Genomic DNA, 16,295 nt, shown 5'->3' with positions numbered 1-16,295 from the left:
TCCAGGTGTAAGGCTGCTACTACCTGTATAGGTAGTAGTATGTACAACTCAGAGCACGCGAATAGTACGGTGGACTGACTTCAACTGCATGGCCACTGGCCAGAACTCCTCAGCTCGTCGTTACACTGTTATATACAGCCCTAGTCTTGGCCTCCCAAGGGCAGTTATCCAGATTCTGTTGGGACGTCGGTGGGCTTCTTCATCGATCACCATCCAAAGTGCTTTTCCATGGCCAATTAATTGTTTCCAGGTGTCTGGGCGAGCGGCGGAGTGGGTAGAGGAAACATCCACTTCGTCACCACCAATCGGACCACACATCCTCGCTTCCATCACGGTAGCAATAGTTACCGATGTCTACATACTTGCTCGTGAACATCGATATACACTCTATCTTGTACCCAAACCGTCTCAAGAAGGTCCCGCTTCTGTTCCCCACAATCCCCAAACAGGAAGGCCACATCGCTTAGCCAACTTCCCCGCATTCACACCAGTGGCTAGCTCAGCGGCCGAGGTCATGATGGAGTTCATTGGGCGGACGGGTCGGATAGGTAGTTATGTCTTCCATGTGAACCAAGCCCACGAGTAGAGATCGATCATAAAGGGCAGGAATGGGCTTCCTGTTTTCCGAGAGAACTCGAATTCCTTTTTTGCGGTTCACCAGCTTATCACTCGAAAAAATCCTCACGAACATACGATCGATATCGAAATTCCCACCTCACGATGGCGCCCTTCTTCCCGCGTGAAGGTATCTTCACGCTCGACGCACTCACCATCCTACTTAAAAGGACCCTGCTCAACCCAACATTAACCCTCCCGATATTCCTCGCGCTCCAGTACACCCCTCGCGGGCAAGCTCTCCTCAAGTCACTCGGACCACGCGGAGCCAAGCTATTCTCGAAGTTCAAAATCCTCCTTGCGCTCGGCCTCGTGGGCAGAATCAATGGGTTTCTGTCGCAGATGAGTTCGAATAACTGGCGGCGGGATAAGTTCAGCCCATCATCCGAGATCGTGGTGGTTACCGGTGGCAGCAGTGGTATTGGCGCGGCGATGGTGAGAGAGCTCACAAAGCCGGGTCTGGGCATCAAGGCGGTGGTCGTTCTGGATGTGCAGCCGTTGCTGTACGAAGCTGGTATGGCTCCGATGGGAATTTGTGGCTCACGTGGTGCCACCCACTGACTGACGACCGCCTCCAGCCAAAAACGTCCACTTCTTCGCCGTGGACCTCTCCTCGTCCGACAACATCGGCGAAGTCTGCAAACGCGTGCGCGAGGAGGTCGGCAACCCTACCGTCCTCATCAACAACGCCGGCGTATGCCGCGGCAAGACGATCCTCGACTCCTCCGCAAAGGACAACGAGCTCACCTTCGCCGTCAACACGCTCAGCCACTTCAACCTTGCGCGGGAATTCCTGCCCGCGATGATTTCGGCGAACCACGGACATGTCGTTACCGTCGCTAGCATCGGCGCATACATGGCTGCCCCGCAGATGGTCGACTATAATTCCTCCAAGGCGGCGGCTCACTGCTTCCATGAAGGCCTGGGCCTCGAGTTGGTGCATCGGTATAATGCACCGAAGGTCAGGACTACGCTCGTTAGCCAGGGATATGTCAAGACTCCGCTATTCCAGGGGTTTAAGAATACTAACTGGTTCATGCTCCCGGGTTTGGAGACGGAGACGGTGGCCGACGCCGTGGTGGAGAAGGTCCTCAGGCATCAGAGCGGACATATAGTCCTACCAAGGATGTATAATCTCTACACTGGTATCCGTGGCTGGCCGATATGGTATCAGAACAGGGTGCGGGGGCAAACAAAGAACCATATGAGCAAATGGAATGGGAAGCAGGTGTTGAAGTAAGGAGATGTGGTCGGAGCTGGGTGGGGGGTGGGGTCGATGGAGGTGGATAATGATGATGTTGATATGCTGTCTTCAAGCCTTCCTTTTTTGTATGCTATTTCCACAACTCAAGTAAACATTAATCCATCTCGAAAAGACCAAAACAAACCTCCCCATCACATCCCAACTCAGCACTTCTTACAGCCCTCCTCGCCTGCCTCCTCCCCACTCTTCCCCTTCAACTCGCCTTTACTCGCCAACCATGCCGCTCCGGTGTCCGCCCAAACCTGATACCTCCTGACCTTGATCTCGCCGTCACCACCCTCATGGACAAAATCGAGGGTATACGTGAACACCTCATCCCAGCCCTGCCCGGTCTCCTTCCAAGTGAAACTCGCATGGCCCTTACACGAGACCTTCATGGTGTCTGTGTCGACGATATATTCGCAGAAGCACATCTTATCGAACGTCACGTACTTCTGCAGGAGTTTAAAGTACTCTGTTATCTCGGCCCGGCCAAAGAATTGCCGCCCTATGAACGGCGCCAGCGATTGCAGCCCGTGCTCGATCGCCACTGGCGGGACCGCGTGCGTGAAGTGTGCGAGAAGCACCTCTGGAGAACAGCCGTTCGAGAAATCGGTGCACAGGCCGAGCGCCGCCGTGAGCAGCGTCTCGCGTGATGGCGGGTGATCGGGACGCATGCTGTTGCTATGCTATGCTCGATTGTGGTGATGAATTGTCGATGGCGAAGTCGATAGCGGATGTGGGATGTGAGTCCGGCAATTGTGGAGGAGAGGGGTGTGGACACTGGATTGGCGTTCTAGTGGGGGGAGGAGTGTATACCTAATAGAGTATGACAGTGACATCACGATCGAGGCAAGCCACACCCCTGCCTGGAAATGGCCTGTGCCCGGTCCCCCACCACTGACCCCGTTCCTCGCCATCTCATCCTCCAAGACAAACTTTACATATATCGCCAGGATAGCTATACCACCACAACCCCACCACCAAAGCTTCACAACGTATCATTGGCCACCGTGCAAAGTGCATCCCTTCACACACCAGTCCCAAACAACACAAACTGCCGAACCAACCATGAATGCAGTTTCTCCACCGTGGGGCGCCACGCATCGACTCGCCCACGGATAAGAAACAAATTGATTGCTAAGTCTAGAGATAAGTACCCTTACGTATGACGATGGCCGATACAGTGGCCATGATCTACGATCTGCCTGTTTAGCTCTCCGTGGGATCTATCAAACCAAGATACCACTCGGTCACCTCGCCATCCCTTCACCACGGGGCAGGAAACAAAGAAAGCAATTGCTATTTAAGCCTCCCCCTTCATCGCCATCAATGTTGCCTTCCAATCCGGACCCATTATCAACTCCATCCGCAAACCCTCCAGATACCTAAACGAAGAAAATACCCTCCAGCGCAAACATGTGTGACGACCTAATCGCAAAGCACTACCTCCACAGCTCGCCCTCGCACGTCGTGCACCCGTCGCCCGAGGAATACACGCACTTCACCCTGCACCCCACGAAGCGCACCTGGCTCTTCCTCCACGACTGCGTACCGGACGCCGTGGTCTCCTCGCTGCGGCCCAAATGGCACACACTGAACACGTACGACCCATTCCTCGCATCATGGGCGCGGTCCGAAGGCCACGAAGTGTCGCAGCTACGGGAGATGAAGCTCGGAGTGGCGGCGCCCTACACGACGAACACGACGAGCGGGTACCCGACGCCGTCGGCGTCGCCGACTACCTCGTCGTTCCCGACGTCGTTCTACAGCTCCTCGCCGCTCCCGCCAAAGGGCTACAAGGCCGCTGCGCCGCTGCCGACAAAAGCCTGGTTTTTGGCGAAACATCCCCACCTGGCGAACACAGTCCACGCCGCCGGTGAGCAGGTCTTCAGCGTCATGGATACCTCAAGGTCGATTCCGCAGCGCGCGGGCTGGATCACCGTGCTACCCGATGCGGAGTCGCGCCGCCTGTACATCTCGAACTTGGAGATCATGGAGCCGCATAGACGGCGTGGCCTGGCTAGGTGGTTGGTCGGCGAGGTGGTCAGGTGGTGGGCGAAGGCGGGACAGGGCGAGGTGTGGTTGACGGTGTTTGAAGATAATGCCCCCGCGCGGGACCTGTATGAGCTGCTGGGGTTTGTGACGGTCAGGAATTTGTACGTCGTCGATAGACGAGACGAGAGACGGGTGGTCGATGAGTAAAGGATGGGGTGGTGTAATACTGTAGCTATCATAGTAATTGTACATATTTGAATTTTGGGAAGCAAGGAGCGTCAATGATCACGGGGAGCTTCGTGCAGAGAGATCCCTACACTAACTGATGCGTGGAATGGGTTTTGAGTCAAAGTAATTGCCACCCACCCACCCACCACATCCGCATAACTTCCCGGTGCCGCCCAGGGCAGCGGCCCGTATTTCAAGTGCCGCAGGGTACCAAGCTATCTGGTTCTAGATCTGCAAATGTGCATGCGCAGTCCAGCCTGTTTATCTAGACCAGAACACGTGCGATGAATGCGGGGTACGATTAGCAGGACCAGATGCGAGTGAGATCCCAAGTTATGTATGTACCAGTGCGAACGACCTCGATAGCGAGAGATGGTTGAGAATTCACGTAGAGCAACACTACCACCACGTCCATAGTTCTTCCGACGCGCCCACCTTCTAACAAGTAAGGTACCAGCACCACCTGTAGAATATATCCGCACCACCACCGCCGATTACCACCTCTCCAGCTCCTGTATCCCCTAAACAAAACCCGAGTGTAGTAAGAAGAAGATAAAGTAGAACTCCAAACCCCATAACGCCATTCCGCCTCCCCTCCCCCTCGCCGTAGTCCTCGTCCTAATCCTCGACCATACCCCTCAGCACCTGCAGCACCCTCTTGACCATCTCGACCTTGACAGCCTCAGGGACCGTCTCCCTGGCCTCCTGATCGACAGCGACGCGCAGCTCCTCGTAGTTCCCGACGGCGGCGTTCGGATCGCGCAGCCGGTCTTGACACAGCGCGCGCAGCTTCTCGGTCCATCCCGATTCCTGCAGTAGCTGGAGGAGGAGAGTTTCTAGCCTTTTTTACACTCCCCCCTCACACCTTGCCGTCAGCCCCTCCCTCGCCCGCTCGATCCCCCCCCCCACTCCCCCTCAGAGGTGATTGAGTGTGCAACAACGTACTTGTGGAGCTCGCCGGACTCGAGTATGCGCCGGTTGATCTCGGCGACGGTGTCGGCGGGCACGCCGGAGGCGGTCGCGGACTGCGGCGGCATGGCGAGTCAGCGGAGCACGGAATAGTCGCTTTCTGTTGCTTTCGTTTGCTTCGGCGGGCGGGCGTGAGTGTGTGGAGTGGGAAGGAGACGTGTAAGTGCGAGCGAGGAGGAAGAGGGAGACGAGAGGAGAGGGTTTCGCGCCGGAGCCACGCTGCTGCTGCTGCACGACAACTGTGGAACGGTGAACCGTACTAACGTACTAACTGGTACTCTATTTAGCCGGCGCCCGTGGACGGAAGTTGCCGGCTTTAGCCGCGATCCGAGCGGAGCCGGTCATGATTGTGCACTCGGTTTCCGAGGTTGCGCGTTGCGGGGGGCGAGATGTTGGGGACTGGATGGGTGATTGGTTGTTGTGCTGCTCGAGCAATGATACTTGTTGGCTGTTATATGGAGGGGCTGGCTACGGCCGTAAGAAAAAGACCTCTTGTACATATCAATTGGCCACCTATGCAACTATGCGTACCCAAGTACATACATACGGCGAAGAGGGAGCTGATGAAGCTCGTCGGACTATCCCCTACATGCCCTGCGCTTGTAAGTTTGTTTCAGTGCATGAAGTTGGCCAAATCTGGACCGGTGAAAATACCTAGGTTCGAAACGAGTGATATCAAAGCATTCGAGTAGATTCCGCAGAGCAACTTGTGTAATTGCATAAGTTAGTAAACCTCCCTACCATTACGGATCTAGCGGCGTAAATGTCCATTTCCCTCCCCCCTAAACTTTTGGCTCCTGTTTGTGACTCGAGTCATGGCCTCATAACCTCCGTATCAGCCCTGTTGCTCATTGTCTCTGGTATTGGCACCGAGTATGTTTGAAGTACAAGTGGGTTATAGTAGAGGCAGCGGCAGCTGTAACAAAACTAACCTGCATATTGCATATCTTATTGCCTCGAAGTCTCTTGAAGCAAATGTGGTGTGTTCTCTAATGTCGAGTGAACACCTGTGATTTTGTTATTGCGTCACAGAATCTCACTGCTATCTTACCGCCACGGGCACCGATTGGGGAGCATGAGCCCGCCGAGACCTCCTATGTACCCGACTGTACCGTCTTTCTCGGATATATGTAATTTATTTCGAGTTTCGTTATTTCCTTCGTCTATCTGTCCATCTGTCTTTCGGGGTTTCGGCTTCATGGCACGGAACTCGGGAGAGGGCTGGACGGGGAGCAATAGGTAGGAAACCCACACCGAGCGTTCGCCATAGTCTGGATAGACTGCATGTGAAATAAACTGAAGATCTCTATCTCTCTCCTATACTGAGTATTCGCCATGGTCTAGATAGGCTGCATGCGAAATAAACTGAAGATCTCTCCCACACCGAGCTTAGTCACGGCCAGTGGTCGGAGACGGTGGCGAGGAACCGGACATGTGTGTACCTACCTATGCAGCCATGGTCTAGGTTTCTGGTCAAATGCAATGATGATTGAATAAAAAAAAACATCCTATCCAACCTTCCCTGCCCTGATCTTCTTTCTCTCCCTCCCGCCGAGACCCGACTTGGCAGATAAACGCAACCGTAATTCACGCACCAAATGGCCTAGGTACCCGTTTTGCACGTTCCCGTTTTCATTCTTGCTTTGAAGCTACTCCGTAATACCTCGATTTACCTTGTGCTTTTATCATTCGACTACTTTAAATGTACATCTTGTAATCCTCCACCTGCGGCCGCTGCTCCCACGCCTTCCTCCAGCTCTCTTTCCAGCCCGGTACACACTCGGGCACGGCAAACACCGCCGTGACAAAGACCTTCTCCTCGCCGCTCTCAAAGTCGGCATGGAGCGTCGGCAGCACCGTCCTGCTCTCCATCAGATTCGAGTTCGGATCGACGCGGAGGACTTCACCCCTCCTCGGCGCTGCCGTTAACTCAACGATGCCCACCGCGCCGGCTCTGGAGACCGCAAAGACAGAGCCCTCGGCTTCATCGTATCCCTCGGAGCCATTGAACGGTGGGAGGTGCCGCCCACTCGCTTCCTGCCCGTAGATGGCGAACGCTCCCTCGGCGCTCTGGAATTTGCGCCCGGCTTTGACGCGGTGGATGCGGACGTGCCAGTTGGGGTGTTTATCTGTCGGCGGAACAAGCCTGTTCTCGATCTCGACGTCGGGCCACGGGAACCACTTGCTAACGAGGTGGTAACCAGCCGGGCCTTCGGCCGCTTCGATCCTGGCCTCGGGTGCCAGCCGCCGGGTCTTCCACGTCTCGCCGTCGTCGTCGGATAGGCCGATCATGCTGTCGATGGCATGCTGCTCGAGGCTGAAGCTTCCCGTCGGCACCGAGAAGCCGAACGCGGAGGAGTACGCGAATTTGCCGTATTTTGCCTGCGTCGCTTTGAGTGCGTAGTGGCACGCCTGCCCCGACGAGAGGATGAACGTGTGGCCGCCCAGATGGCTCGCGATGTGCAGCGGCGTTGTGAGCGCCGCGACGCTCTCCAGATCCGTTGGGTACGCCTCTTCCTCCGCGGACCAGAATGGATGCGATTCTGGGAGCGCGAGCGGGAAGAATGCTTTCATGCACCAGTACGGCGACGCCGGCGAATTGTAGTTCTCGGTGAAGTACATGTTCGGGTACGCATATCCGATCGTCAACGTCCCTGAAGGAGTGAAGATGGGCTGTTGCGCCCACCAGCGGAGGTTTCGGAGCAGGAAGCCCTTGATTACGCCCCATCCGTACGTGTGTGGGAGTTCGTACCGGCCGGGGTCGCTGAAGGCAAATGCTAAGGCACCCCAGAAAGCGGCCATGGCGAATCGATAGGTTGTTGAGCGTCCGAAGGGGATCGCACGACCTGATGAGATCAGTTGGGGGTATGCCCATACTTTTTGCACGATGGCGGACACGCTTACCTTGCGGATCGAAATAGTGGATGTGGCTTTCCAGATACATCAAGGCGCGCTGGCGGTACTCCTTACACCTTTCTGGGTCGTCATCTGCCGCCAGTTTAGAGTAGATCAACTGCGAAGTCTGGATCGCGAACGGTCCAGAATAATAGTCCATCTGTAAAGTATCCGGAGGGCCGTCGTTCGACCATCCTTGGGAGTCGTAGAACGTATCCAGATGGTCCAGATCAGCAACCAGCTTCTCGGCGCTGTGAACTGCTCCTAGCTTTTTGAGAGCCAGGTTGGCGAAGACACGGAACCAGAGCCTTCAAGAGGAGAAGTTCCATCAGCCTTTCATGCAGGATTTTTTGGTTTCTTTTTGACTGCCGCGGGCTTGCTCACCAATTGGTGTTCGGCATCTATACGTACCAACACATGAGAATCTCAATCACTTGTGGGGCATAGGCATATATTCATGGAACCCACCTCACGAGTATTGACACTTCCGAACCAGGCCACAACATTGCTCTTCTCCTTACCCGAGAAGTCCTTCCAGAAGCCATTCTCGCCTGGGCCACAGAGGGCCAACCAATAGCCCATGGGACACATCTCGACCATTCTCTGATCGCGATCTCTAACTTCGCCCCAGTACTCGTCGCTCTCGGGATCGGTTCCAGCCTTCAGACCGTCGACCCACTTTTGCTGGCCGTCGAAATCGGCGCCGCCTCCCAGCAAGGACGCAAGTCCCCACAGCGGCCGCGCGAAGCCTTCGAGATTCGCAGCAGTCTCATCGTAGTGCACGGCTGTCTCGCCCAGACGCACCTGCGCGCCGCCCGGAGACGTGAATGCGGCGAGCGGAGTGAGGATGGCCCTCAGCGCTTCCTGGAGGTTGCCGCGGGTGCGCAGGGGATTGCCCGAGAGTGGGTTTGTGGGGGGTGGTGGCGGAGGCATTTTTTTTCCGTTAAGGGTTTTTTCTTTTCTTTTCTTTTTCTCCTTGGGAGATGGGGGGGATTGTTTGGGACAGGTAATAAGAAAATACTGTAGGTACGCGAGTGGATTTTCCGAGCGTGTGTACCGTTTGCACGGCTCTATATCTACGGGATCGTTGAGGTCTACCCAGTGCCCACTCGCTCGTAGTCACCCACCTAGTGGAGGACGGAATCTGAACGGTTGATGTTCGGTGGAGAAACGACAAGATCCCGCCGCGCCTAAATGGCTGATACATACCCCACATGCAGCTAACCATTAGTAACTACCACGGATCTGCTGCTTCGTTCAGCCTTAATGCTGAATATAGCAACTATGTATAGCTCGGTGTATTGAGATTCGCCTTAGCCGACTGCGGGGTGCTATGGCGTCAAAATTCCCCTCGATTGTTCCTTCCCATCGTCGGATTCTCGCTGCGTGCGTTTCGCCTCGTCGGGGGATGGATGCTACGCTTGATTGCTGCACTGCACTGCACCTCGGAAAACCGGCGACCGAGAGATGGTCCGGAGCAGGCGTACGGACATTCGCGCCTTGCTTCGTGCTGCCAGCTGGGAATATAGATTCGTCAGGGTCCGCTCGTTAAAGAAGAGCTTTGTTCCATTGTAGTTGACGAAAATCCGCTTCGAAAACCTTTCCTTTGGCAGCAGTGCAGACTTGTATTGAAAACACCGGGCCTACACATATACATACGAATTCTGATACATACACACATACCAATCGCAGATATGGCTCCTGTCAACGTTCTCATGGTATGTACACACATACACATATACATACACACTCTCTGTCGACCAGCACAACTAATGGTTTGCCGCAACTAGGTGGGGACTGGCGAGTACACGACCGGCTGGACCGGCTCGGGGGGTTCGAAATCAGACAAGAAGGTCCGTCTCCCAACTCTTTCCCTCCGTTAAACCATTCGTACACTGACACGCAGTAATCAGGTCGGTGTAGTGGGCCTGACATTCTTCGACCTGCGTCGGCGGGGCAAGGTGGGAGACCTCTCGATGGTCGGCGTCAACGGCAAGAAGTACCCCGACATTCGCAAGCATCTGGAGACAAACATCAAGGGCGTCTACAATGGCCTCGATGTCGGTTTCAAGTCGTTCCCCGCAGACGATAAGATCGATCCCGAATCGTACAAGACGGCTATCGATGCGTTGAGCCCTGGAGATGCTATCACTATCTTGTTTGTTTCCCCACCCCCGGTGTGAGCGATGGCGGGCGAGCGAGCGAGCTGGTGACTGACGTCTTCTTTTCCGCAGTACTCCCGACACCACACATTTCGACATCGCACTGTACGCCATTGAGCGCAAGATCCACGTCCTGATCACCAAGCCCGCAACCAAGACGCTGACGGACCACTACGCACTCCTCGACGCGGCCGCCAAACACGGCGTGTTCGTGTACATCGAGCACCACAAGCGCTACGATCCCGTCTACTCGGATGCGCGGGCCAAGGCCAAGACGCTCGGCGACTTCAACTACTTCTACTCGTACATGTCGCAGCCCAAGTCGCAGCTCGAGACGTTCAAGGCGTGGGCCGGCAAGGACAGCGACATCAGCTACTACCTCAACTCGCACCACGTCGACATCAACGAGTCGATGGTTCCCGACTGGGTGCCTACGCAAGTGACAGCCTCCGGCTCGCGCGGCTGCGCCACCGACCTCGGCTGCGTCGCCGGCACCGAAGACACCATCACGCTGCTGACGGACTGGGCGAAGCGGGACGACCGGGCGCGGGTCGCGACGGGCGTGTACACGGCGTCGTGGACGGCGCCGCAGAAGGCCGGCGTGCACTCCAACCAGTACTTCCACTACATGGCGTCGCAGGGCGAGATCCGCGCGAACCAGGCGAAGCGCGGCTACGACGTTACCGACGACAATGTCGGCGCCATCGCTTGGTACAATCCGTTCTACATGCGCTACGCGCCCGACGAGGACGGAAACTTCGGCGGTCAGACCGGCTACGGCTACGTCAGCTTTGAGAAGTTTGTCGACGCCTGCAACCGTGTCAATGCCGGCACCGCCACCGTCGAGGATTTCGACAAGAAGGGCCTGCCGACGCTGAGGAACACAGTGATTACTACGGCTATCCTGCATGCCGGCAGGGTCTCGCTCGATGAGAAGAGGACCGTCAAGATTGTGGAGAAGGATGGAAGGCTGGTTCTGGAGTAGAATACTTTTTTTTCTTCTTTTTTTTCTTCTTTTTTTCTCGATGTAGAATACCTAAGTAAGTATTATGCAATGCAATACTGAGACATCCGGAAAAACGTTTGAGCGGGAGCGGGTCCGCCGGAGAGACCGGCGGCCAGACCAAAGGGCGGGGATTGACACATGCAAAGGCAAGGCGCACCCAGATCTCAATGACAGTATGACACACTTATCGGGCCCATCCACTGGTGCTATCACATTTAGGTGCCTAAGTAAGCATCCACAGTCCACAGTCCACATGTGTTTTTTCTTCGCAATCAACCGAGCCAGCAGCACTCATGGGCCATCCACATTGCACCACACCTCGGATCAAAGGCGCCCACCGTACCACGCCCAGTGCCCAGTGCCCAGTGCCCACGCCTAAACAAGGTATGTATATCATAGATACAGTATAGAGTAGAGTGTCCCCCTACCCCCCTCCCCACCTCCGGCCCGCCTCCCGAGCATCCAAGCCCTCGCTTGCGGGGGGGCTGGGGCATATCCGGAAGGTGTCGGAGAAACACCAACCCCGCACGCTTCCGTTTAAGCTTTTGTCGTGCGCGGAGCGCCAGCTGTGCCAGGGGTGGCTCGGGCTTTCGGCTGAAATACGCCGACCCCCGACTCCGAGGAGTGCATGCGGAAGGTGTGCTGGTGGTGCTGGTCAATTGGCACATGGAGAATTGGGGGCGGGATGGGGTTGGCAGATGGGGGATCACGGGGCTGTGGGTAGTGGGCTGTGGGTAATGGGCAGTGGGTGCGGAGGTTGGTACTTGTGTCTTGGTATGATACCGGTGTGTGTGCTGCGCTGTGAGTGGAGGATGAGTGGAGGATGGGTGGCTGGTGTGGATGGTGTACTGGATTGTACTGGGCTGGATTGGACTGGATTGGACTGGATTGGACTGGATGGGATTGGTACACAACTGCTATTGAGTGCGAGAGATCTAGTAATCAGGCAGAGAACTGCTTCTTTAGGCACTCAACTCTACTCTACTCTACTCTATGACTTGAACGACTTGCCTGAAAGACCTGCTTCCCCTCCACCCCAAAAGTGCGTCGGTGATACCCAAGTACTCGCACCTGACGTCCCGGTGGAACTGTGGAATACTGGAAGGTGCAACGGCGAACGTGGACTCGTGAGCTCGTGGGGCCCGCCGCCCAAATATCGTAAACAGTTTCCTGCACCTGCCACGCAGGCTGGCTGCGGACCACGCACCGGCTCTCTGGTAAATACTAAAGACTGTGCAGTGCAGTGTGAAGAGGTTGCGCCGAAATCACGATTCACGAAAGCAGACCAATCATCAATGTCTGTACAATGTACAATGTGGACTGCAGTCCTCATTCGTCCACCCAGAGGAGAGGAGAGTACCCCTCAGTTTTTTTTTTCGTTTAATGCCAGAGTTCATGATTCGAAACGGTAGGTACTTACTGAACTCTGGTTTCTTCTTCTGTGAATCTGTGATCCTCCACCAACTCCAGTGTCCATAGGTCTCGTGCTGTGATTCCGCGTCGAGCGTGGGGTCGGACCAAAGTGCATTTGCACTGTCGATATGGAGACCAAATCGACCGTCTTCATACCGTCTAGGCAGTAGGTACCGTCCGAAATAACGGATGCGGGGAGCGGGGAGCGAATACCTATGTACCTAGGGTATCGATTGCTGCTGCAATAAGATCTTCAGGAAGGGGCTCGAGTGCTACATATGACTGGAACTGGGACTGGTCACTGGAACTTCTATCATACTGGGTGCATTCGGCTCGATGACGATTCGACTCGACGAGCCCAGGCTTTCAGGCCGCCAGCGTATGTAGGAGAAGATATTGCCTGGATGCCTATGTGTACCGTAGATCTGTCGTTAAAACCTGTCAGTGAAGTCTCACTACGGTATGGTATGCATGTATGTTACATGCAAGACACGATAATCCCCATCCCATCTAACCCGCGAGCCTACATACCTTCACGAATAACTCTTCGATTATGCATCTCTGTCAGACATGCTTCCCCGAGAAAGGAGGCTAACATCTTCGGCGACCCTATATACTAGTTAGTACGGTACCGGTGCATCGATATTCCGCCGCATCTTCGAGCCCGAAGCCAACAGCTAGCTAAGTAGTGTTTGCCGCCGAAAGGTTGGTATTCTACTGCAGCTGGTCCCGTGCCATCCATCCAGCCATCCAACCTGTCAACCAGCCCGATGTCGGTGGCGCAGAACTCAAGTTCCAGAACGCATGACATCGCATGATACCGCATGTATGTACGGTAGTGGCGATGACAATTGCTCACCCACCACCGACCACCCACCACCCAACCCGCCGAGCCAGCGGACTAGCCGCTAAAATCCACAATCCACCATCTGCTGGTCCCGTCCCGGTGCAAATTATCACGATCGGCCGGCCGGAGTTCACTCGTATGTACCAAGCATGTACCAAGTATGTATTTCGCCCCCCTCCCCGTGGCGGTTGTTGTGGTGATAGAGTAGAGTAGGTAAAATCTCTACAATGCCCATGCAACCGAGCCGAGATCGAGATCCACAACATGCCTTTTTACTCTTGTTTACTCATTCGCACTCCACTCCACTCCACTCCCTCCCGAAGAAAAAGCTTGAAGTGCTCTCGCCGCGCCGTGCCGTGCTCCACATCTGACAGCTGGCCTGGCGGTTGGCAGATACGGTTGGCAGATACGGTTGGAGATACGGTTGGAGATAAATATGGTAGAGCAGACCCCCCCCTCCCCTCCGCTTCCCCGGCTAAACTTGCCACCTTGCCTGTAGACACTGGGCACTGGGGATCGGGGGGATTGGTGGGTGCTGGGTGTTGGGTGCCAAGGGAAGTCAGCACGGAATCGCCTCTTTTCAGGAAATCCAGCTTTTGCAGAACGGAATGGGGGGAATGGGGGGGGGGGATGGGGGCGGAGATGTAATGTACTGTCTACATACATGTGTAATTTGCAGGAATCTAGATGTAGATACTTATGAAGTATGTATGTAGAGTGCTCTATGCATGTGGGGTCCGCTCACAACTAACTGCCCCCAAACAACTTGCCGGTCTGGCAATGGTCATGCTTTGGTCATTGGTCATTGGTCATTCATGATGTTTTTTTCCCTCCTTCACCTGCCTGCTGGCGTGCAGATCCAAGACTTACCAATACGGTACCATTGGGGGCTACGGACGGACAAACGACATACCCACGTAGCCAACGAGATATGGCGCAAGTCGGGAAGAAGGAGGAGGTGGAGGAGGAGGTGGAGAAGGAAGTGGAGGAGGTGGAGGAGGAGGTGGTGGAAACGTGGACTGACACTCTGGGAAGTGCCTGTTTACCCACCTGCCATCATCTATCGAGCTCGCAATTCCCTCAACGGAAGGAGCGGCCACTGCCCATCCTTTCCTATCCATGGTTCGAAATGTTTCTTCCGTATGCACAAGTCCGCTGCCGTCCTGCAACGTAGGTACATACATACCCAGATAGATAGACAGATAGATAGATAGTTTCTCCGATCCGGATCCTTACGGTACGATCACGGAAAAACCTCCAGATCCATACAGGCTACATGTAAAGTGAATCATAGGTAGGGTCGTATGTATGTATGTATGTATGTACATACAGATGATCCTGAAGATCCGGATCAAACAGCCTCCGTCGTCCGTGATTGCGGTGCCTGTCGTTGTGCTCCTCCTCGTAAAATAATCCATACACCCGCGTCTTCCGGGTGGATCTCCTGCGTTCTCGTGCCGGCTGTTATTCCGGGGATGCGTAGGCAGCTGAATCTGCCTATCTATCGAACTGAATTAACGCCCGTGGCCTGGTAAGTGAGAAGAGTAAGTAAACATGACATGCAATGCCACGTACATACACTCATTCCCTCCCTCCCCCTTCCGAGACTTCCTCGTTCACTCTCCCCCAGGTTTGAGGGGGCGGGAGAGTGCTCGGCGGAAGCGCCCATGACGTTTACCCCACTAGGTTGGTTTTCTCCTCGTCCACCACTATGGGGCCTGGACTGGCCATGTGTGCTTGCTTGCTTTTACTGCTCGCACGCTCGTTCGTTCGGATTCGATCCAGACCGGTAGTAACGGAAGAACTACCTGGTAGGCAGCGAAGCGAGCGAGCGGCCGAGGGAGGCCGACGCCCGCGCCGGGCTGATGGTCCGAAACACCGATAAGCTTGCGCGAGGTTTGACGTCTATTTACTAGTAGCAAGCGCATGTTCCCCGGATTTGGTGCGTTTCTTGGTATGATTCGGCGTATCCGCCGCGTGCCCAGACGAACGTATGAGACAGCAGTAGCAGCCCCAACACTGGCAGCGAATCGCAGTCCGATCTGGGGCTCCCAAAAGAATTGTCGCGATGCGTGTGTCGCGGACCCGGATTTTCCCCAGCCCGTTCGCTGCAGGGTGGGTGGCCACTTTGTCGTCGGATCCGGAAACGTGGAGACGTGTGTGTCCTCGTCGTCGTCGTTCTCGCTGCACAATCTGACCGATACTCTGCATCGGCGGCGGCGGGTGGGTGTGGTCTCTGCAGTCTGCGGTGTGTTCGGTGTGTGCGGTCTGCATCATGTCGAGTGATACACCGACTTCACTGACAATTCGGGGCCAGCGCTAGATCTGCAATCCATTAATATGGGGTTTAGCCGGCGCGGTGTGGGGAAAGACATGGGTGCCGCCCGACTGTGGAGTTGACAGGCTTGTTTCTCCACAAAGACGGGCAAGATTGGCTGGAGGCGGACCGTCGAGGAAGGAGAGAATACCCATTGCCTGTCCACCTGCCTGCCCACGGTAATTAGCCCAGCTTTCTTTCGTCCACACAAGCGTTTCACATTTCACCCGACTAGGGTAAATTTACTGGCGGGCCATAGGATTGCAGCCGGTGGTGGTGGTGGAGGTTTATGGTGGTGGAGGTTTATGGTGGTGGTGGTGGTGGTGGTGAAGGTGGTGGTGGCGACTGAGCCCACCGTCCAACCACCACGCGTGCCACTGGGGACAGGACCCAGGCGCGGATGCCGGGGTCTTCGGCGGGCAAAATCGACAACACAATTCGTGAGCCATACGTACTCCCTCCTCCCCGTCCATCTACATACAGATTGGCTGGGCAAGCTAGAGCACCGATGGCCCCAAGCGAGGACCTTTCTCAACCACCGCAAAAAGTACCACCGCAAAAAGTGCCATACACCCACCGTAAATTGGCCCGAATCCCGAGCT

At 55.4% G+C, this 16,295-nt stretch overlaps 6 protein-coding genes across 6 annotated transcripts; 3 read left to right on the top strand and 3 right to left on the bottom strand.

Moving 5' to 3' along the window:
* The first annotated feature begins 525 nt into the window (after positions 1-525).
* On the top strand, positions 526-1,939 carry BZA05DRAFT_135106 (uncharacterized protein). The gene is made up of 2 exons (XM_051478837.1): positions 526-1,129; positions 1,194-1,939. The coding sequence occupies exons 1-2, from the start codon at positions 721-723 to the stop codon at positions 1,853-1,855; spliced, it is 1,071 nt and encodes a 356-aa protein (XP_051336949.1). The 5' UTR covers positions 526-720; the 3' UTR covers positions 1,856-1,939.
* BZA05DRAFT_406480 (uncharacterized protein) lies at positions 1,885-2,732 on the bottom strand. The gene has a single exon (XM_051484514.1). The coding sequence runs from the start codon at positions 2,533-2,535 to the stop codon at positions 2,023-2,025; it is 513 nt and encodes a 170-aa protein (XP_051336948.1). The 5' UTR covers positions 2,536-2,732; the 3' UTR covers positions 1,885-2,022.
* Positions 2,733-2,786: 54 nt separating this feature from the next.
* Positions 2,787-4,163, top strand: BZA05DRAFT_476080 (uncharacterized protein). Its single transcript, XM_051488231.1, has one exon. It carries the CDS (start codon positions 3,278-3,280, stop codon positions 4,061-4,063), a length of 786 nt encoding a protein of 261 aa, XP_051336947.1. The 5' UTR covers positions 2,787-3,277; the 3' UTR covers positions 4,064-4,163.
* Positions 4,164-4,326: 163 nt separating this feature from the next.
* BZA05DRAFT_406478 (transcription factor e(y)2-domain-containing protein) lies at positions 4,327-5,295 on the bottom strand. Its single transcript, XM_051484513.1, has 2 exons — positions 5,030-5,295; positions 4,327-4,925 (listed from the first exon to the last, which is right to left on the bottom strand). The coding sequence occupies exons 1-2, from the start codon at positions 5,119-5,121 to the stop codon at positions 4,703-4,705; spliced, it is 315 nt and encodes a 104-aa protein (XP_051336946.1). The 5' UTR covers positions 5,122-5,295; the 3' UTR covers positions 4,327-4,702.
* Positions 5,296-6,727: 1,432 nt separating this feature from the next.
* On the bottom strand, positions 6,728-9,099 carry BZA05DRAFT_458225 (uncharacterized protein). Its single transcript, XM_051487598.1, has 4 exons — positions 8,417-9,099; positions 8,333-8,349; positions 7,958-8,256; positions 6,728-7,899 (listed from the first exon to the last, which is right to left on the bottom strand). Exons 1-4 carry the CDS (start codon positions 8,879-8,881, stop codon positions 6,752-6,754), a joined length of 1,929 nt encoding a protein of 642 aa, XP_051336945.1. The 5' UTR covers positions 8,882-9,099; the 3' UTR covers positions 6,728-6,751.
* Positions 9,100-9,285: 186 nt separating this feature from the next.
* Positions 9,286-11,179, top strand: BZA05DRAFT_357247 (uncharacterized protein). Its single transcript, XM_051481429.1, has 4 exons — positions 9,286-9,666; positions 9,739-9,801; positions 9,862-10,106; positions 10,183-11,179. The coding sequence occupies exons 1-4, from the start codon at positions 9,643-9,645 to the stop codon at positions 11,093-11,095; spliced, it is 1,245 nt and encodes a 414-aa protein (XP_051336944.1). The 5' UTR covers positions 9,286-9,642; the 3' UTR covers positions 11,096-11,179.
* The last annotated feature ends 5,116 nt before the right edge of the window (positions 11,180-16,295 follow it).

Source organism: Tricharina praecox (assembly GCF_024521635.1).
Source record: "Tricharina praecox strain CBS 144465 chromosome Unknown BZA05scaffold_23, whole genome shotgun sequence".
Lineage (NCBI taxonomy): Eukaryota > Fungi > Ascomycota > Pezizomycetes > Pezizales > Pyronemataceae > Tricharina > Tricharina praecox.
The sequence above is the reverse complement of the archived record's forward strand: the minus strand, read 5'-3'. Positions and strand labels throughout refer to the sequence as shown.

Excerpts from the sequence above, each read along its gene's own strand:
- BZA05DRAFT_135106 (XM_051478837.1), top strand. The coding sequence starts at position 721 with ATGGCGCCCTTCTTCCCGCGTGAAGGTATCTTCACGCTCGACGCACTC. Across the intron at positions 1,130-1,193 it reads GCCGTTGCTGTACGAAGCTG|CCAAAAACGTCCACTTCTTC; the intron begins GTATGGCTCCGA and ends GACCGCCTCCAG.
- BZA05DRAFT_406480 (XM_051484514.1), bottom strand. The coding sequence starts at position 2,535 with ATGCGTCCCGATCACCCGCCATCACGCGAGACGCTGCTCACGGCGGCG.
- BZA05DRAFT_476080 (XM_051488231.1), top strand. The coding sequence starts at position 3,278 with ATGTGTGACGACCTAATCGCAAAGCACTACCTCCACAGCTCGCCCTCG.
- BZA05DRAFT_406478 (XM_051484513.1), bottom strand. The coding sequence starts at position 5,121 with ATGCCGCCGCAGTCCGCGACCGCCTCCGGCGTGCCCGCCGACACCGTC. Across the intron at positions 4,926-5,029 it reads GAGTCCGGCGAGCTCCACAA|GCTAGAAACTCTCCTCCTCC; the intron begins GTACGTTGTTGC and ends AGTGTAAAAAAG.
- BZA05DRAFT_458225 (XM_051487598.1), bottom strand. The coding sequence starts at position 8,881 with ATGCCTCCGCCACCACCCCCCACAAACCCACTCTCGGGCAATCCCCTG. Across the intron at positions 7,900-7,957 it reads CCACTATTTCGATCCGCAAG|GTCGTGCGATCCCCTTCGGA; the intron begins GTAAGCGTGTCC and ends TGATCTCATCAG.
- BZA05DRAFT_357247 (XM_051481429.1), top strand. The coding sequence starts at position 9,643 with ATGGCTCCTGTCAACGTTCTCATG. Across the intron at positions 9,667-9,738 it reads CTCCTGTCAACGTTCTCATG|GTGGGGACTGGCGAGTACAC; the intron begins GTATGTACACAC and ends TGCCGCAACTAG. Across the intron at positions 10,107-10,182 it reads GGAGATGCTATCACTATCTT|TACTCCCGACACCACACATT; the intron begins GTTTGTTTCCCC and ends TCTTTTCCGCAG.